Source organism: Rhipicephalus sanguineus, chromosome 4, assembly GCF_013339695.2.
Source record: "Rhipicephalus sanguineus isolate Rsan-2018 chromosome 4, BIME_Rsan_1.4, whole genome shotgun sequence".
Lineage (NCBI taxonomy): Eukaryota > Metazoa > Arthropoda > Arachnida > Ixodida > Ixodidae > Rhipicephalus > Rhipicephalus sanguineus.
Window position 1 is genome coordinate 56,942,966 of NC_051179.1, and position 21,127 is coordinate 56,964,092.

The 21,127-nt window shown below is 46.3% G+C and overlaps 3 protein-coding genes across 3 annotated transcripts in view; 1 reads left to right on the forward strand and 2 right to left on the reverse strand.

Annotated features, from left to right (window-relative positions):
- Window positions 1-6,145: 6,145 nt before the first annotated feature.
- On the forward strand, window positions 6,146-7,237 carry LOC119391219 (beta-1,3-galactosyltransferase 1). The gene has a single exon (XM_037658893.1). The coding sequence runs from the start codon at window positions 6,146-6,148 to the stop codon at window positions 7,235-7,237; it is 1,092 nt and encodes a 363-aa protein (XP_037514821.1).
- Window positions 7,238-13,280: 6,043 nt separating this feature from the next.
- LOC119391220 (glutathione S-transferase Mu 2) lies at window positions 13,281-18,491 on the reverse strand. Its single transcript, XM_037658894.1, has 4 exons — window positions 18,394-18,491; window positions 15,551-15,764; window positions 14,265-14,456; window positions 13,281-13,469 (listed from the first exon to the last, which is right to left on the reverse strand). Exons 1-4 carry the CDS (start codon window positions 18,489-18,491, stop codon window positions 13,281-13,283), a joined length of 693 nt encoding a protein of 230 aa, XP_037514822.1.
- LOC119390031 (beta-1,4-N-acetylgalactosaminyltransferase bre-4) overlaps window positions 16,354-21,127 on the reverse strand; it is a 211,276-nt gene continuing 206,502 nt past the window's right edge. Inside the window, exon 9 of the transcript XR_007415758.1 lies at window positions 16,354-16,366. The gene's annotated coding sequence lies outside the window, so the exon portion shown is untranslated. The remainder of the gene's footprint in view (window positions 16,367-21,127) is intronic.

Below are 21,127 nucleotides of genomic sequence, written 5' to 3' on the forward strand. Positions count from 1 at the left end.
ATTACGCATGGATTCAGAGTGAGAAAATGCCCAACTGAGCGCTTGGCGGCACAGCTTGCTTTGCGACGCTTCTTTAACCTTCACATAGGGCGTAGACAAAAATTTTTTCGGGGGATGGGGGGTTCAACCATACTTTATGTATGTTCGTGCGTGTGTTTGTATGTGCGCGTGTATATATACGCAAGCAAACATGAAACATCTCGGGGGGGGGGGGGGGTTCACTCCCCCCCCCCCGAGATTTTGCTTCATCATCCCCGAGGAACAGTCCCCGGTCAGTCCCCGAGGAACAAGGGGGAGGGTTGGGGGAGGGGGTTCACCTCCCCCCAACCCTCCCCTTGGCTACGCCCAGCTTCACATGTATGCGAATTCTCAGTAGTAGACGATATTGTTAGTTACGCCCGACCGTATTGCCAAATCGTACCTGCGTGCATATTAGAGGGACCTACAACACTTTCCCATGTAATCGTCGAATGGGTACATTGAGAGTAATTGCCTCACTAATCGAATCATGATCTTGACGCTTCTCTTTCTTCTTTCTTTCTTTCTTCTTTTCTTCCTTTCTTTCTTTCTTTCTTTCTTTCCTTCTTTCTTCTTCTTTCTTTCTTTCTTTCTTTCTTTCTTCTTCTTTCTTTCTTCTTTCTTTCTTTCTTGTCTTCTCTTTCTTCTTTCTTTTCTTTCTTCTTTCTTTTTCTTTCTTTCTTTTCTTTCTTTTTTTTTCTTTCCTTCTTTCTTCCTCTTTCTTCTTTCTTTTCTTTTTTGAATGCGCGGCTCACTGTCAGAATGATCAAGAGCTCGCTGGTGTAATTCTATATCGTGTGTATCTCACACTATAAGCCCATCTCTCGCACGTGTCGGCATCCCGTGGCGACAGTAGTGACTATGCAGCTCATAATGTTCAAATCAGCCGATGGTCGTGTCCGTATGCTTATGACAACAGTAAAAATTGACCTTATGGCACTATTCGTCGAGAGAAGAGCGAGCAATTTCTACCCAACCTTGAAATTTAATTCTAAATTCCATGCCGTGTGATGCGCTATGCGATGTTTGGAGTTTACACGTTCGCAGGAACCTCGACTACCGATCGGCAGCATCTTGTGACCGTATCCGTAAGATGCTGCAGGGATCATTTAAAATGGCTAATGCATCACGAAGACCCGGGCCAGTACAATGAAAATTAGTGTTGAATTTTTAATCATAATTTTTTTAGATAAAGTCTATCGGATCTCAGCGATAACGGCCACCTGAGAGTTTCCAAGCCATGTCACTGACAGAAGAAGAAAATGTAAAATGACGTCTTCAAGAAGGCTGCTTGTTGGGCGAGTTGTTATTGCACACTGGTAGGGCTGCGTTTAAGAGGGTCTGCAACCCCCCTACCGCCTCTTGAAAAAACTCTGATGGGCGAGAGAAAGAGAACGAGATAAAAGAAAAGAAAGAGAGAGAAAGTAAGAAAGAAAAAAAGAATGAAGAGAACTTCTAGGGGGAAAATTTTTCTTGGGGGGGCGAGATTCGAACCCGCGTATCCAAGGTACGAAGACGAGCGTTAACCTCCAGCTAACCAGGCACGCTAGCAGAGCATAGCATAGCATTGTATAGTATAGTATAGCAAGGGGGTGGGAAGGGAAGCGAGGGTGAGGAGGAGGGAGAGGAGGAGGGGAGAACGAGTAGAGAAATAGACAGAGATAGATGGCGAGAGAACGATTACAGAGAGAGAGAGAGAGAGAGAAAGAAAGACATACAAAGAAGGAGAAAAATAGACAGAAAGAAAGGGGAGAAAGTGAGAAATAGATAGAAAGAAAGAAATAGATACAAAAGAAAGAGATAGGAAGAAACAGATACAAAAATAAGATAGAAAAAAGAGAGCACGCATAGCCATTTATAGTATAGAATCGCAAGAGGTGGAAAAGAGAAAGGTGAGAGGTAAAAGGCTAGCCAAGCCAGGAAGGAAGGAAGGAAGGAAGGAAAAACAAGCGGACAGACAGGGAGGTTAGCCAGTTCTTGGACCGGCTGGCTACCATGTGCTGGGGGAAGCGGTAAGGGGGATAAAAGATGATAGAATAGAGGACCAGCTAGGTGACACCAGCTCTGCTGTGACCCAGCCTCGTGCATCTTAGGGCAAGCTGCGCTAACTTTTCTCTCTCTCTCTCTCAGTGTAACCTTAATGAAGCAACACCTTGTCGCTAGAAGCCACCAGATTACGCTCTTCACTCCTCACACTTTAGAAGAGATTCAGCAACTTGTGGCGCTGACAATTGGGCGAGTTGGTACAGATGCATGGCTTCAGAACGGCGCAACAAGGAAGACGAAAAGACGAAAGATCACACGTGTGTGTGATATATACACGTGTGTGTATTATCTGCTCTGTGTGATATGGAATAAACATTAGTTGTGAGTCGGCGCTTGTATTCGTGTGATCTTTCGTCTTTTCGTCTTCCTTTTGCGCCGTTCTGAAGCCATGAACTTGTGGCGGCTGACAATGTAATTGGCAACATGCGCAGTTATCAGTCTTAGAGCTACAAAGCCCTTCGCTTTGTCACTCAGCAGTATGCTGTAGCTTTCATCCGTGGTTATGCGTACTACTGTCCCTGGCAGCGTGCAATAGCACGTACAAAAAAAAAACTTCGTACGTATTGTATGTATCGTATTCAGTAAGTCTGTAACCTGATGCTGACATAGAGGTGCTCAAACTCAATGTAAACGAATAGAAGGACTGCAAAACACTGAATGTCCAAGATAAAGTGGTAAGAGCTTCGTCAAGCTGCCTAAAAGCAGCTTTTTCTCGCACTCCTCATGTTCTGTGCTGCATAATAAAAAACGCCTACTTCTACGTTTATGTGTTTCTATTTCAACCGGATGTTAGTTGTGAATCAGTTATTCTTGTTCGCTTATTTGTACAAGCGCTGCACGATCAACAAGACGAATGCAAAGCAACTAGCTCAGTTGACAATTTAATGTCATTAGATTTTTTTTTTCTTAAGATATGCGGGCAGCCAGATTGACGGATCATTCAGCTTACAGAAATGTTCAATCTCTTGGTGAGCTCTCCCGCTATCTTCGTAATAACGGCGTGTACCCATTATTATGCTCACATACTTACATACCTAAACTACAGGTTTCAAACTGCCGCGAGGAGAAACTGTCGTCTGAGTCTTGTAAATGGCGTATGTTAACGACGCGCACATGAAATGACATTTCTCGGCACCTTTGATGCTAACCGCGTATGATATGCTGCCCAACCTATAGGAACAATAACCCTTCCAGGAAGGCACGAAATCAGTGGAAGCCTTTCGCGGCTTGCCGGAGTATATGCACTCCGTCAACATCCACACAGCTGATACGTTGCGCCCCGACTTCGCCACATATCCGCAGAAATCGAGATACTCTTGGTTCAACATTCAATGCTGGAACTGTCCTTTTCTTCGACACGGTGAAAAGCTTCTTGTCGCCGGCGCCGCATGTCGCCTAGCATAAGGAAGGCCACGTATAATTGGGAAGAAAAGCCTGGAAACGATGAGTGTAATATACGTAGGGCTCCTGGTTTTTGGTTTTATCCGAAAAAATACAATAAACATTCGCCGGCAAAATTTTTGACAATTCGGATTTATCCGATAAACTCCGATTTCAAGGGCCAATATGACCTGGTTCCGTTCTTTATCGAAAGGGCAAGTTCTAAGCGCTCATTCATACATCTTCTGGTTTGACCGATTTAACGTTTACCGCACGTAGCAGTATTAGGCGACGTAGCTAGCTGTATTGTGCTCCGACTCAGCTTCCTACATGCAGAAGCTTCACAAGGACTTGCAACTGTCCAACCCCGAATTCAAGGCGCTTCACTTCAAAGATCCGTGCCACCTACTCAACAACGCTCTGGAGGATGGAATCAACACAAGCTCGTTTAATGTAGTTCATGATTTTGTTGTGCACTTTACCGCCCTGTTGAGGTCGTCGCGGGAGCTGCGCCGTAAGTTTGGTCTTGTGTGCTTGGCCATGGGCATGTCCATCAAGTCGCTGAAAACCGTATGTCCGTCGAGGCGGTTCTCTTTTTATGAAGCTCTAGAAGATATTTTGGACTACAGGTGCGCCATTTTGCCTTTCTTGAGAAGCGACGAAGCCAAGGGAACGAAGTGTGAGAAGCTCAAGAGTCTTATTTCATTGCCTGAAGCTGTGCCCGACTTGCTCGTTAAGATGAGGTTTCTGAAGACCCATTCGTGAGCCCTGCTGTCAATTATTAAGGAACTTGAGGCAGAGACTGCTAGAGAGTACCCTGGTACAAGTTTATTCCATGCTGGAGGTTCGTTTGTACGCACTCATCAATCAATGGCGTGATCCAAACGAGGTATTCGCAACAGACGTCACAAGTCTGTTGGACCTCCATGACGAGACTGACCGCTTAACGACAGTCATAGACTTTCACGGATACTAGGCTGCTGACGCCAAAAGGTGGAGACAGACATCTGAGAGGAACCTGTGCGATCAACTCCAGTACACCAAAGAATCATTTTGGTACTGTGTTCAAATTGTGAATCCAAATGTGAAGCATGAGCTGCTCTGCGTGTTCAGAACCTATGCGCCTATTTTTTAATTAGTGCTTCTTGAAACTGACGACATGAGCCAGCACCTGAGTGATTTCGCGAAGTATCAGTGTTATGAAATATGTAACATTGTTGAACCCCTGTCGTTTTGGAGACTTCACCATGTCCAGTGGCCACTGCTTTCTCGCTGCGCGCTGCGTCTTCTGGCACTTCCAGTTTCTAGCGCTAACGTTGAAAGGGCATTTTCAAAGCTGAGAGTCGTCAATCGAAAGGAGCGCGCTTCGATCACTGACAGAAACCTCGCAAAGTATGCTTGCGTGTTTTACAATAAGCTTTAAGCATAAGGTTGTTATACGCACAAATACAGGTGTTATGTGTACAAGTATTTCGCTTGAGCGTATATTTTTTTGTGTATTCAATTCTTCCAGAAAAAAATTGTGCTTCGCCTGTAGTGATGTTTTAGTATTCATATATGAATCGATCTGAGATTATAGGGTTTCCAGAATAATGCAAAACTCCTAATTTAGGAGAATCGGGGATTTACAAGAAATAAACTCCGATAATCGCGAATTCCCGGCAAAAATATAAACTCCGATAAACACCCGCCGATTTTCAAAAAAAAAAAATAAACACCGAAAACACGGAGCCCTAATTACACGTTAGCGATTCCTAAAAAGCCGCCATTCTAACGCTTGCGATACTTCGCAACCTCGCCGACCGAAGCGAGCGCATTTGGGACTGAATAATGAACATTCTGCAGTGCGCATGTGCTCATTAGCCGCGCATTTCTGTTTCTTTCATCACATCGGCTTCATTGCTTATAACGCTCCTGCAGGTGGGCAGTGACGTGTATAGTGTATGTGGCACATATTTGTACGCCACTCTGAGCCAAACAAAATATTTACGAGGACAAGAAGGAGATGCACCTTGAGTTCGTCCGGCAATCTACAGTATAAAGTGCGTGCTTCAGCTATGCGCCGTGGAGCGATTAAGGACAACTAATACGCCATAAACGTCGTTCGGGAATCGCTGCGATTAGAGTATATATACCACTGCTCCTTTTTTACGGTGCGAGTTCTTCTTCCCACCGGATTAAGCTGCGTCTGGTCTTACTACGTACTCCGTGCCGTCGGGACACCGAACGAAAGGACACCTCTTGGAACGAAAGCGCTTCGTAACGGTGTGTCATTCTGTTAAGAGACCGGGAAGGCAACGTGTGTTCATCTTTCAACAAAACTGCTTGCTAAATTTGTTGCTAAAGCGTTCCGTCTAGCCGTGACTCGCACAACTCACACTGAAGACACCCATCAGAAATCAAACCGTGAGAACACGGCATGACTTACCACGTTTATTATTGGGTCGAAGTAAGACTGAAATACTTAAAGATGTGGAATGGAGTAGTAGCGTATGCTATAGTCGTATTCGGAGCATGCCTTATTCTCCTGCACTTGACGAGCCGTGTCCCCTACCGCGGTTACGTTCAAGAACCTGCGACCGCTGTGCCATCTAATATCTTGAAGGGTTTAACAGTTGAGCCCATTTCCCTTCACCATTCTGATAGCTTGAAGATTTCAACAGCCGAGCACACTTCCGCTGAGCCTTCTTCTAGGTTGAACATGTCAACAGCTGAGCCCACTTCCGCTGAGCCTTCTGACAGCTTGAAGGTTTCAACGGCTGAGCCGACTTCCGCTGAGCCTTCTGGTGGCTTGAAGATTTCAACAGCACAGCCCACTTCCGTCGAGCCCCTAACTTTACAATCAGTACCAGTCGAGCCAGACACTACTACATCGTCCACCACCAAGACAACCTTTCGTGATCCAGTGTCCGCTGTGGCCACTGCCAGCTCGTCACTGGCGTTTGCGAAGAACACAACCAGCATACCAGGCTGGAAAGTGAAAAATGCCTGTGGATTTCCCCTTCGGGTGCTCTACTATGTTCACACGGCTCCGAATAACTTCCACATGCGTCGGTTTTTGCGCTATAGCATTGGCAATCCGGCTGTCGCCACGTTCGTGAACTCCTCTATCGCCTTCTTCGTCGGCAAGACCACGAACACGGAATTGAGCGAGGAGCTACATGCGGAGGCGGAATGCGAAGGTGACCTGGTGCTGCTAGACCATGTAGACACCTACCGGGACCTGACATTGAAGTTCATCGGTGCCACGAAGTGGCTGGCTGCTAACGGCTGCCTCAGTTCATCGACAGATGTCATCGTTAAACTGGACGACGACGTCATCGTCAATGCGTTTCTTCTGGCATCTTACATCAAGCGACGCATGGCCGCAACCGAAACTCGCAACCTGGAAACGATACACTGCGCCATTATGCCGCCAATATACCTCAAGCCTATGCGCAGCAAGAAATCTAAATGGTTCGTCACAGAGGAAGAGTACGACAATGACATTTACCCTCCTTTCTGCAGTGGCGCCGCCTACCTCATGAAGGCGTCCGTGCTGGCCTTGCTGGGTAAGGCAACTGGCAGTGTTCCGTTCTTTTGGGTGGATGACGTCTACGCCACAGGTCTACTGCGGATGGCGCAGAACGTGACTTTGGTGAACATCACGCACATGTACAGTATCGTGCCGTCGTACAGAACGACTTACATAAGCAACAAGACTCTGTTCTTTCATTGGGGTCAGACACCCAGACTTTTCAAGAGAGCTTACCGGCTGTGGGCTAGTGTGCTGCGTCAATATCTAAATATGTGATCATCCACAGTGGCGATGCACGAGTGACTCGTGGTAGTGGTGATTATGATGATGATGATGACGATGAGAAGGCAAGAAAATAAAGGCGGGAAATCCATAAACCAGACGTGTTTCCAGTGTGTTGCCCTGTATAAGGTGTCCGCCTCCAGTGTTGGAGGTACTGTGTTCGATTCGCAGGGCCGCCAGCATCCCTGCGGTTTATCTCATGGGGAGGGAGGTACTCCGGCCTGACGACTGGTGTGGGGTAGAGACGTTGTTCTTTAAGAAGTGGAAAGATGATACTATCTTCTTCGGCCCTTGAGGGAGCATTGTTCAGCTCCTTGGTGTTAGTACTCATTTCTCGAGAAGATGGCTTTTCCTTTTCACTATCTTCTTTCACTACTCTCCCCCAACGACGCTGCGCCGCGCTCCCTTAAAAGGTCCCTGAAGGGATTTCCTTACATCATTATCAAATCATTCGCACGATAAATTAAGCAGCCTCATGTCGGCTCACGTCTATACTCCCATCGACTCACACATACTTTAAAACACTAGTGTTCATGCGCCAGCTCAATATTTATTGATCAGAGGTGTGAGTTACGGAGAAAGGCAGGCGTGGTGAGCCCCCCCCCCCCCGCGAACTCTTTCACAGGAAGTTCTTGATAGAAATATCTCGTGTGAGTCATGTCTTTCAACAAAAATGTTCTTACTGGATTTCAACCCCTTATAACTCATATTTGAAAGTACGAGATTAAAAGGTACCAAATAGAGCACAAATATTCGACATATTGGTGTTAAAGAGCATTGACATCATGGATGGTTGGAAATGTTAATTATACGCTAACGGACTCATGAGTCGACTCACTCAGACTCAGTTAGAGCCGTGAATCTGAGTGTGAGTGAGCCCGAATGAATAATATTTTGGTGAGTTTGAGTACGAGTGAGTCCGGCTGAGAAAACTTTTAGTGAGCCTGAGTTCGAGTGAGTCCGGTTGAGAAAAATATTAGTGAGTCTGAGTCCGAGTAAGCTCTAAGGGCCAAATATATTTCATGAGTGAGTCTGAGTGCGATCCACATTTTTTGCCCACCTATGGCGCCTTGTATCAAAGCAGCTACGGGCCACTGGATGTTTGCTCTTTCTTAGCACTGCTTGTCCTCATTTTCCTCTGACACTTCTCAAGCCCCCGTTATTTCGCAGACCCGTATGAAGTTTAATACGAATGGCATCGCTAAAAACGAGGAACGCGCGCATCCCCTAGCAGAGGAGCACGCTAGCGCGAGCGTTTGTTGGTGGTTTAGGGGTGTTACAAACGGGCGCGTCAATAAAGCGCGCGCGCGGACACTTTCAAACGACAGCGGGATAGCACGGCGCCCGCCCAAGAAGCGCGAACAACGAAAAAAAATCACAGCATATCCACGTGGTGAATGATGATGAGTGGGGCGAAGCTCCGGAGGGAATCATCGGTAAACCGTGAATCTTCCGTGTAACGCATTGTGACTAGATTGTCTGAGAACCACAATCTGTCGCACACACCGCAACTATGGCCGAAACTGTTGTCAAGCGAGTCCCGCTGGAAGCGCACGTCGGCGCCTTCGGGCAGAGCCCGCCTGATGCGTTTTGCAGCCACTTCACGTGCTCGCACAGCCTCGGGCTCTGCCTGCCGGTACGCGCGCTTTCTCGCCGCTTCACGGTCCTTCACATTTTGAAGATCCGATTCGCGCCGCAGCCGTGCAGCTTCGGCCTCGCGGGCTTGAACGGCGGGGTCTTCGCGCCGCAGCCGTGCAGCTTGTCGAGCAGCTTCGGCCTCGCGGGCTCGAACGGCGGGGTCTTCTCGCCGCAGCCGTGCAGCTTGTCGAGCAGCTTCGGCCTCGCGGGCTCTCACCTCAGGATTCTGTCTGCGAGCGCGCGCTGCCGCCGCCTTCCGTGCCCTCCGTTCCGCAGCCTTGTCTTCCGTCCGGCGACTCCGAGCGGAAGAGAAAGCGCGCCAAGAGGGAGCTTGGCGCGCTCTTGGCGTAAAGCCCCTTGATTTTGAAAGTAGCGACACTCTCCTCCGCGCGCGCGTTTTCCTCCTCAATTCTCCTCTGATTTCCCCCCTCCCCTGGCTCGCCGCAGCCGCATTAGAATCACTGCGCGCGCTTGTTTATTCGGCCTTTTGAAGCATTAAATGAGAATCTATCGCTTAAAAACCGTCGTGACGAAAGTGGGCTTCCGATAGGACATAATGACAAATATATATTTTTCAAGACGCTTTGATAAATGCAAGCGGATGCGTTTCGAAAAAAAAAATGAGTATATCCACTGGCGGCAGAGCGGTTTACTTCTCCGTCGCCGCTTCGGCTGTCCGTAACGCGAAGTTGTATTAAGCGCATGCAATATATGCAGCATAAAGTATAGTCGAGAATTTCGTTCCTAATTGTTGTCTTGATGAGCTCAAAGAAGGTAGCCAGAAGAAATGTGGTGGTTTACTTGAATTGCTCGAAATGATTGGGCCGGAAGCCTTTTTGTGCCAATGCCGCTGTCGGACACGTACGCACGAACATATATACACATGCGCGTACACACGCTATACAGGCACGCACGCACGCGCATACACACACGATACACATGCACATATACATGCACGCACACACGCGATACAGACACGCACGAACATACACACGAGCAACACGCGCGATACAGACACGAACGAACGCACATACACACACACGCGCGTACACACGCGCTACAGACACGCACGCACATACACACACGCATATACAAGTGATAGACCCGCACGCATATACATGCATACTCGATACAGACACGCACGCACATACATACATACGCTCGCGATACAGGCACGCACGCACGCCCGTACATACATGCACACGCGATACACGCACCCACATACATCCACACGCGGGTACAGTCACGATAGACACGCATGCACATACACACGCGCGAATATACACAAGTGCACGCACGCACAGGCGCACACATACACACACATACGCGCGCAAACGCACATACGCACGCGCCAATACAGACATGCATACACACATACGTGCGCTCACGCACGCACAGGCGCGAAGACACATACACAAGCGCACGCAAACCATGGCACACACATACACAAACCTACGCACACGCAGGCGCGCACATGCACTCGCACACACGCAAAAACACGTGCCCACACGCACCTACACAAGCAAACGTGTTGAAATATCCAGGATGGAACGAGGTTCGAACATGGGTCCTCTGCGTGGGAGCCCAGTATTCTAGCTCAGAGCCATGCCGGTGCTTGAAACTGCTTTGCAAAAAAACCCTATACAAGCTTCATGTCGGCAAGGAACCACATTAACATAAGTAATTCAGTGTGATAAAAGAGTGAAATAACATCTATGCATCACACAACGCGAATTCTGCAACCAGGCGTCACAAATGCGAATCGAGCAACGAGTAGGTTGTTGAATGCTTCCGACCAATTACAAAGAGCTCTGCCATAATTCTTCATCGTCATCAGCCACAGCATCAACAAAGTGCACGTAATGCCTTACAGGGGTTTAGCGGATACCACGGTTCCCCGCAGAATGACGAGAAATTGCATAGTGGCAGCTTCCGTACTTCACAAAAATTATGATGATTTATAGCGTAGTGTGTTCCTCGCAAGTGCACTTCTATTGGTTGCCCAGGAAGCCAATAAGGCTCCCATGATTCATTTCCTCAGGTCTCAATAAAGTTAACCACTTCTCTCTCTTTCTCACGTAAACGTATGTTATAAAGCGTGGTGGAAGAGTTAAATAACGACCGGACTTCACACAATGCGAATTACGTAACTAGTGGGTCGGTTAAAGCTTCCAACCCATTGCAAAGGGCTCAGCCATAATTCTTCGTCGTCATCAACCGTCGCATCTACAAAGTACACATAATGCCTTACAGATGGTACCTCGCGGCTCCGCAGAATGACGAATAATATCGTGGCGGGTGCTTCCCAACTTCACAAAAATTATTTGCGCCGTAGTGGGTACGTTGCTACTGTGCTTTTATTAGTAACTACAACAGAGTTTATAACGGGCTCTAGAAATGCCGCTCTACCAGCTTTCGCTGTGACTGTGCTGCGCTTTCCGCGCAGGCCTGGCGTTTTTTACCGACATATGGTGGTAACAAATCAACATCAGCATCACTATAAGGCTTATGTCGGTTCACGTTTATACTCGCGTCTACTCACACATACTTCAACGCACTAGCGTTCATACACCACATCAATATTTATTGATCAGAGGCAGAAGTGACAAGGAGGGGGGGAGGTGTCATTACCTCCCCCCCTTCCCGTAATCTTTCACGGGAAATTCTTGACAAAAATATCTCATGTGAGTCACCTAATTCAATAAAAACGTCCTTATTAGATTGCAACCACTGACAACCCGTATTTGAAAATAAGAGATCAAAGGCACCAATTGCATAGATTATGCAAGAAAATGGTGTAAAAAAGCATTGACACCATGTCCGAAAAAGCTAATTATCCGCTAACAGACTCATGAGTCGACTCACTCAGACTCAGATCGAGCCGAGAGTTTGAGTCTGAGTGAGTCCGAGTTCGTAATATTTTGGTGAGTGTGAGTCCGACTGAGTCCAGTTGAGGAAAATTTTGGTGAATGCGAGTCCGAGTGAGCACTAAGGACAAAATATATTTCGTGAGTGAGCCCGAATAAGCTCCACATTTTTTGCTGAGCTATGTTTACATGCCGCGCTGATGGTGCTCTCGCGGCCGTTTCATTCACTGAATATACAATATGCGCCCGCGGCAGTTTCATTCACTGGATATATACCAAAATAACTGCAAGACAAACATAAATGAGGGGTCCCAAGATGAAAATAATGACATGCATGTCATATACGGCTTGATTTACGTGACACTGTCATGGTGCGCTTCCGGCCAATTTGTTAACTGGGTATATGCCAAAATATATATGGCATGACATGAATGCGTGACGAACATAAATGACAGGTCATGCACTGTATATACCAGAATATACGTTTCATTAGCATCGTATATACCATATTGTACAGGCATGTATGCATGACAAACACGCGATAGTGAACGACATGTCATGGCACGAATGGCTTCATTTGCATCAAAGACAAAGAATGCGATGTATGTAGCTCCTTCCCGACTGCTTCGCATTACATCGATTCCCAGCTTTCGCTGTGACTGTGCTGCAGTTTCAGCGCAGGCCTGGCGTTTTTTTTTTGTTTTTTTTTGTCGTAAGGGTCAAAGTCAAAGTCAAAGTGATCGTAAGGGTCAAAGTAAGGGTCATGGTCGCGAGCGCTATCTCGACAGACATCAGTAGACGGCTCGTATAGCCTTATACGTGCTGTACAAGCACGTATAAGGCTATACGCGTTGAGACGATAGACAGCCCGAATACCACCTCGCCCCCTGGAGCGGCCGTACTCCCGTGTACCAGCGTTTCGTAGTAACGCGAGATCTGATCCAAAAAAGCTGCTCTACTTACTTCGTATAACATTACGATTTGTTGCTGTCGCACTAAGTGCTTCGCACTTGCGGCGAAACTGAATTTTTTTCCTACCACTTATTTTCATTTTGCCGTGTAAAAGAAATACGGAAATCAAACAGATTGATTGATTGATTGATTGATTGATTGATTGATTGATTGATTGATTGATTGATTGATTGATTGATTGATTGATTGAGTGAGTGAGTGAGTGAGTGAGTGAGTGAGTGAGTGAGTGAGTGAGTGAGTGAGTGAGTGAGTGAGTGAGTGAGTGAGTGAGTGAGTGAGTGAGTGAGTGAGTGAGTGAGTGAGTGAGTGAGTGAGTGAGTGAGTGAGTGAGTGAGTGAGTGAGTGAGTGATCAACATTTGGCTCTAATGAACTTTGTCATATCGAGGCAGCTCCGGACCTTGAGCACTTATCGCCGGCGCAATTCAAGCTAACGTGTACTCGCACAAGAGCTTCTCAAAGGCCATTTCTGAAAATCAGATCCGTAACGCGCCAGATGTTATCTGGCGCGTCCTCTTTATCTATTGTAACTGACTCCAGCACTGCACCAGAGATAAATATTTCAGCCATCAGTGGGAGGCGTTTGCCGCGCCCCCAACGCATTTCCAGAGGGGGCGCATATTGGCCAGGCCTTGAATCGGTCCGAGGCCAGGTATTCTTTGAGCCCGGGCAAGGCAGCGACCATCTCGCAGTATTTGACCAGAAGAGCGTAGTTCGTAGGGAATGATTTTGGGCCGAGCATCCTGATAACCTGCGTAGCAATGGGCATAAGTAAACTGCGTAAGAATGGACGTCTCGTTGTTATTCAAGGTACGAATACACCAACTAGTCACATTGATTACTGACCCACCCTTACCCCGTGAGAGTCCATAAATGTTAAAGAATGCGGTATAACTTAAGCGCAGCGGCTACCTGTAAGATGCATCTGTGTCGAGCGCACTCGATCTCTCACGGAGCGTTGTAACCATAAATACGAAGTAAAGCTTGGCATACCTTTTCTGGTTTCATTGCTAAAACCGGCAGTTCGCAAATCACTAATACGTTACAGATTTCGATATTTCAATTATTCCCTTCGTAAGGTTTTTTTTTTTTTTACCGTAAGGTTTTTGTAACTTAGGTCCGGAACTTTCATTTCCTTAAGAGATAGCTGTAAAACTATTTTTTGCGCACTTTGGCATGTCAATCATTTATTTATTGAGCTGAAACATATGTGACAAGCGTTTAGTAACCGCTAGTTAGTAACTAAAACAATATCTTTTTTTAGAGTGTACTCCAAGTTCGTCATGTTTATCGTTTTCAACTCCACAACATAATATGACGTCAGCCATTGCAGCAGCTTCCCAGACATCGCACTTTAATCCTCAACAGGAATGGGGGCTGTCGCTGTCAGAAGTTTTGCTCTCATCGGTTGCCGTCTGACAAGATATACTTCCGAACATAGCGGACAAAATTCGAGCGTGAATTTGTTTGCTCAGCTCCTGGTAAACTGTTGATTACAACCTCACGCGAGCACAGGTTTCTGCTCCCGGTTCCCTCCACCACCAACCTCGAGGGCCTCATAGAGTAGGAAGTCAACGTAAGTGACTCTGCGGCCCGCAGCGAAAGGCCCGTATTTGGTCAAGTACACCTCGACCTGGCGAAGGATTTCAGCCACGTCATCCAGGAACTTGCGCCGCTTGTCGTCGTTGTAGTCCCGGTCGTAGCAGAGGGTAGATATCTGCGTCGCCACGTCCATGATCTGCTGGCAAAGGAAAAAAAAAACGGAACGCCGATTATGCATTTTGCACCCCTTTTGCCGGCTTTTTAATAATATTGCGATAGCAGTTGTAGGGACACTCTCGGCGGAATTCGCGGCCATGCTCCGTACAAACTCTAATTTGATACGCGCTAGTAAAATCGCCCGAGCGCTGAGGATGAGCGCGGCTGAAGCAGAGATGGAAAGAGCCGGCCGTCTCTGTCGCACGCATTATCATGGCTCGAATAGCACAATCGTGTCGCTGACGTCAAGAAAAGGTGCAACAGAATCCACCAGGAGTTTAAACGTCAGGAGAAACGTCGGGATTACACAACCACATGCCCAGTTAAATTATGTTACAGAATTACAGCGCCCACATGCTCAGAAAGTCGAGGGTGTGAATGCTTACACACTCCAAAAGCCGAATGTGCGAAACCGACAGCACCGAAGGTCCAGGGTTCGATACCCTGCATGTTCACATATGGCTGAACCTTCGACTCCCACACGCTCACACGATCGATGGTTCCGCATACATAGACACCATGCTTTCGCATACACAGAACTCTTGCGATGGAGTGTATGCAGATTTTTTCGAAGATTTTAGCGTATGAACTCACCCAGTTTGCCACGTTAATTGGGGAGAGGAGTACGCAGACAAAAATACGACGCGAAATGCAGTAGTATTGGTTGGGTATTATTCAACCGCTTAATTCAAGCGCCTGCAGCGAAACAGATGCTGTAGCGCGTGAATGTGTTTTTAGTATATACGTATTATATTCCGCGTGTCACGTGCCTCTTTACACAGCATTTACATTTATTTCACTGAAGTGTCGCTTCGCGTGTGTTCTGCTGAGTGCGTTGGACAACCCGCGATATTTTTTTTCTTGTGATGTGTACGCAAAAATGCGACGTCAGACACAGTAACTGTTGTGGAACGATATCTGAACGCGTGATACGCAAATTTGCCGACAGCAAGAAGCTGTTTGTCACCGAAACAGTCACGATATCTGTATCAGTATCAGGTGTTCCAGAGCTTCGGCAAACTAAACGTAGGCTATGATGATGACGACCCCACTGCATATACATGTCGTGCATACCTGAAGTTCGAGCATATCGACCCGTCGCTCGACCTCCTCGTCCTTGGGTACCAGGCCATGCTTACGGCCCAGGTAACGCAGAATGGCCAAGCTTTGTGACATGCGCACCTCGCCGTCGATAAGATACGGCAGGTTGGGGAAGTCCAGGCCCAGCTTGTACTTCACCGCCAACCACTCGTCGCGAGATGGCACCGCTCCTTGGCCGTGGCTGTACCTGAGCGCACCACAGCAACCATGTGTAGCGTGGTGGTCCACATTACATCACTCTTTAACAAAACGTAAAGCCGAGGGCATTACGCGACACAACCACGATACGATGTTAAGGCACAGAAACCATCGTAAGTATAGCGCAACTAGACATGACACACAGCAAGGAACAGACGAGCTGTGTATCCTGTCTAGTTGCGCTACTTACGGTGCTTTCTATATCAAAACACCAACTCGCCCAACAGTCAACTCTTTTAATGTTAAGGCACGTCTTAGTGGGCGACTGTGGATTAATTTCGATCACCTAGAGTTCATTAGCGTGCTCCTTACTCTGTTTAATTAAGGTCCGCACAGAATCTCATTTGACAATTGCATACGTAATGCGTAAGCGTAGCGTTTTACTGCAGGAAACTCTACCCCTCGGACATTGTCGTCGGATGGAGGACGAGAGAACCTTTATTTATCCCAAAAAGGAAGGCAACCGAAGGGAGCCTACCCCGGGGTATACGGCCGCGCTGACCTTACGGTCATGGACTTCGGGCGCCGAGCTGCACATGGCAACCTCGATGGGTGCGGAGCAGTGGATTAGCGAGGCTGTGGTTTGGGGAGCTCACTCCTCCATCCTTTAAAAAAACGTACCCGGTGCAGAATACGCCCACGCATAATGTGATCGGGGAGGGCAGAATCGGCACGGCGTCTCTGATCGTATTTCTGCGACCACCGAAACGGGCATTCACCATTAAATGTTCGCGAAGTAGAAATTTGCTGCTGCGTGCAATCCTCCATATCGGCTTTACATCTTGTGCTTGGATTGGCTTTTATTCCACCGCCACGAAATACTTGAACAAAACCTTATAGAAAGTATTCTCCCTCGAAATTTGTTTTCTACCACCAGTATAAAGCAGTCGATATACATATATGAGGTTCAGATTTTATTCTGCGAGCACAGGTGTGTAGAGGAACCGTGAAACGATATCGAGCATTGTGCACAAACGCACTGAACCGAACAAGTCCTTTGGGTCATTAGCTTACCGTTCTCTGCGTAGAGCGTGTAATTAATTATAAGGCTGGGTGACGAAACTAGCCAGGATTTAACAATACGTGCTTGTGCCTCCTGTTTTTCTTCCAGTGTTAGTCGTGTGCATTTATGTTCCAGTCGGGCTGCATGCCAACCAACTTGCCCATGTGCTGCCGCGTTAACCCTTGATTTCGGCATCCTTGATGGCCACGCCGTCAAGGATTGACGGCAATTGTTCCGCATCTCGCGAATATCTTCAAAAATTTCACACTTTACTGACTGGAAGTGGTTTGAGTTCAGCTGCATTTCCATTTGAGGATGTGTGAAGTGCAAGCGACGAATGCTTCTGAGCGGCGTCGAGTGCATTCCTGGCTGTTAATCAGTAACGTCTGTAAACTAAGCCACGGCTGCTCTGTGTGTGACTATTTTTCAGGTTGCCCAACTTTTATGTCGATATTAATCATTTTGTTGCGTGTATGAGCATATTACAGTGGTGTATATTATAGTTTTGCATACGCAGATATGTATTTGAGCTTCAACTTGCATCAAGGTCATGCCATGCCAAGTGTCCCAGACGTGGCGCTCGCACATCGCAGATTTTGCTGATAAAATTTGTGCCTTTTTCCTGTGCCACATGTAGCGTTGTGGCAAAGCGTTTTCGCTCGAAAAAAATTGACTTCGTGGCACCCCTCGAAGTTCGCTTGCATTTGTTAAACTGTGATTGATAGAAAAATGTGTAAAACTCTGTTTTGCGTGTTGAGCTTTGAAACCGCGCTTGAGCTATTACAGAGGTTCTGTTTAGTTGTCCTATTTATTGATTCCCAAATTTTCGTGTTTCACTACCAGCTACGTATTTTCAAAAACTACAAAAATCTTCAAAATTCGTGATTTTTTCCTGAGCTATCTCGAACTCTCCCTAACGAATCTTAATGATAGTATTATTTGCAGGAAAGTGTATTTTAGTACAAAAATGTCTAGAAGTGAAATAGACTTCATATCTTCCCGAAAAAAATTGTGAAATTAGAGATAATATGCGATTTGTCGCATGTTTGACGGTATTTTTCATACTGATGCGTTCAAAGTAAAAATCCTCGTCATGCAGCGTTTGATAGAAGGCTTCATCGTTAAGTAATGAAGAAAGTCTATTCAAATCATCTTTTCTTTTAGGGAAGAAAATAAGTTTTGAATTTGGCCCTCCGAACGCGCCCTGCATTTCTTTTTGTTGCCACTTCGCCGCAAAGCACGTGGTCGCCCTTGCAGCTGACACTCGTCACAGGCGGCGGCAAGATGCGAGGTGTATGTCAGTGGCTCGTGAGTGCTCGAAAGTCTTGTCGCGTTGATGTCAGGGCTACGAGTAATGAATTCGCGTTACAATGTGAGCTTGCTTGGCGGGCCCAATGGGAAGTATGGACGCCCGAGAGCAGCTTATGGTATCGTTGGCACAATGTACTGCAGGGCTGTCTGCACAACTAGAATACACATACGGAAAGAAGCAATGCACATAGTATATACTTTTTTTTTTCTGGGTATACGTGTTGTCTAGGACGGCCCTGCAGCCCCGAGAGCCCCGCCGATCAGTGCCGCTCTCTTGTTGTGGTTGAAAACGTAGGACACGTACCTCTTGTCTTCGTACTCAACGCCCACGTAGGCCAGTAGATTTCGTATGGCCTGGGCCCGGCCTCGAAAGTCCCAGTAGCCCAATATTAGAGGAGCCATGACCATTCTTCTTCGTCTTCTTCGTCGATGAATCATACTACTACTGTCAGTTGGCCAATAATGATGATGATGATGTCCTCTTCCTGATGGCGCTCACCCACAAAGGGGGATGAGCCAAGAACCGGGCGGCAGGATGCTTAAGGTAAAGACCTATGACACTAAAAAAATCTGGAGATTAAGAATGAACCATCGAATAAATAAAATTGCTTAACGAGCAAGCTGTGAGAATATCGTTTGGGCCATCTAAGATAAATAATCACTGATTTCAAATCAAGATTATGAACAGAGAAAAATAGACTAACACGGTAATCTTTTTGTTTCATTTATGTAACCGAACACAGCAGAGCAGACATCCCTGTGGCTATAACCCAACGAAGTGCCGCCAAATGATAAAATTACTGGAACATTTATTGCCAATCCTAACTTCTGAAATGGAACTACAAGGTATCTTTTTCTCTGATTAGGATAGCGGCGACAAAATAAAAATAAATGCTCTATTGTTTCAATTTCATTGCAAAACATGCATAACAAGGACGCCTTGAGTCCAGCTTTACATAGCTAATAATTCAATTGCGTAATTCTATATCGTAATATGGTGTAAGAAACTTCTAACTGGCGAGATAAACACCACTGTTTATTCCAGCAATATCTTAGATGTTCGAAGTCTTTAAATTTATCCAATGAGAATTGGCCTATTTCGCTTTGCCCCAAACAAGCATTTCTAAATTTTAATGCTGTTGCGTAAGCCGTATCTGGTAAAATTGGGATGAGGGGTCCACTCAGGAATATTGCGGCTAATTAGTCGGCCATTTCGTTCAAATATAATCCGCGGTGGCCTGGTACCCATAGCAACTGAACTTTTTGTAAATTTGCCGGTATTAGGTGATAAACCTACTAATGAGTGTTAAATTTGTTGCCGCAGAAAGTGCAGTAGATACTGAGGGAGAATCTGTAATTATCACTGCTGTTGATTTACTTGAGGGAAGTTTGCGTAATGCTAGAACAATTGCCAATAATTCTGGAATGAATATAGGAGTATAATCTGGAAGCCGAACCGAAAAAGACCAGTCAAGAGAAGGAGAGAAGATGCCAACCCCAGCCTTTTCATTTGATACTGATGCATCAGTCGCAATTATATTGCCTATTTTCAGATGAGCTATATAATCTTCTAACTGGTTATTTAGATACCGAAATGGCATTTGTTTCGCATTAGATGAGAAAATATCGTCAAATTGTATGTGAAGAGTTGAATTGAAAATACCTGTTGAGCCAATATGTTTAATTTTACATTCAGTGATTGTAGCAACGCTTGTACAAATGTAATCGGTGGGGTGTGCAGTCACGACCGTTGTTTTTCAAAGAATAAACTCGGTTTTTCAATGAAAACGTAAAATGATCATCTCTCAGGCGAATCGTATATCTTTAAGGATGTTTGAACAGTATAGTATTTTGAATCTATTTAACAAAGATGGTAGTCGCGCTTCCATATACAACACATTGTTAGCAACAAACTTTGGAAGTCCGAGGCACAAACGCATAGCTTCCCTTTCCAATAGTACCAGGGGTCTCATTTTATAAGTTGCGCTGCCAGAAAATAAAACGCACCCGAATTACAAGATAGGCCAATAATCAGCTGGCTTTGACTTCTTTTTTTATAAGTAATCAGCAGTGTTGCCAGGTTTCGCTAATTTTTTTGACCGGTGGCGGCAAAAAGAACATCTACTTTCGTTCCCTCTATTTTTGACGAAATATAAGTACCTGTCGACGTCGAAGCCGCTGGCGTTCGAGTGTGTAGTATCAAAACATGCCGGGCATGGCTTGTTTTAAAGTTGGAAAGTTTAATTTCGCCGCTGTATAGCACGAAGATCGTGGCTGGCACTCCGGTAAAACTGTCGCCAATGGCCTCAGTCTGTGCAACACCTTTGCTGAACGCTATTTGCAAGTAATTGGATCTAAACAAGACACAAGACAATCGAGGGGGCTTTGCATTCCGAAATAAGAACACTGCGCACTCAACAACATTAGAAATCGAATGTTTGAAGAACTCCTTGAGTCAGTTATAATAAGCTCGCACAGCTGCTCAGGAATAATAACTGCCCGTAATTCGTCATCCCACAAGAAAAAAAAATGATTGCGAAAGTAAGCATTGTAGTTTATATTCGAGATCCGGCGATCGCGATTTCGGGCCTGCGGTATTCATATCTTATCTCCAAAAGGCTGTTGGCCCTTTCAAAAAAAAAAAAAAAAGTCACGCTTGAAGAGCGCCTTTCTTGAAGTCAACAATTGATGGTCCAATACGAGCAGTCCTGATTTTAAAGTGTTCACACGTTAAGGAGTTACACTCTCAAGGAAGACAGTATAAATCCTCACCGAAAACGTGCCGCTGTTTACGGAAGAGATAACCAGACTGTTCCGCCACGTAGACCCCGAAACGCCCGAAGAGAAGAAAGTTCCTTCCTAATGCGAGGAGTAAAGCAGGAGTACTTCGCGGTACTGATGCGGAACCCATCGAGCAGTGTCCAAGAATTTGTCTTTAAAGCGACGACGATTGAAAAGACACTGGCGATGCGCATAGGCATGCAAAGAGTGCTCCATCAGGGGGGGCAACTCTCCCCACTGCTCCTCCCCCCGTTTGT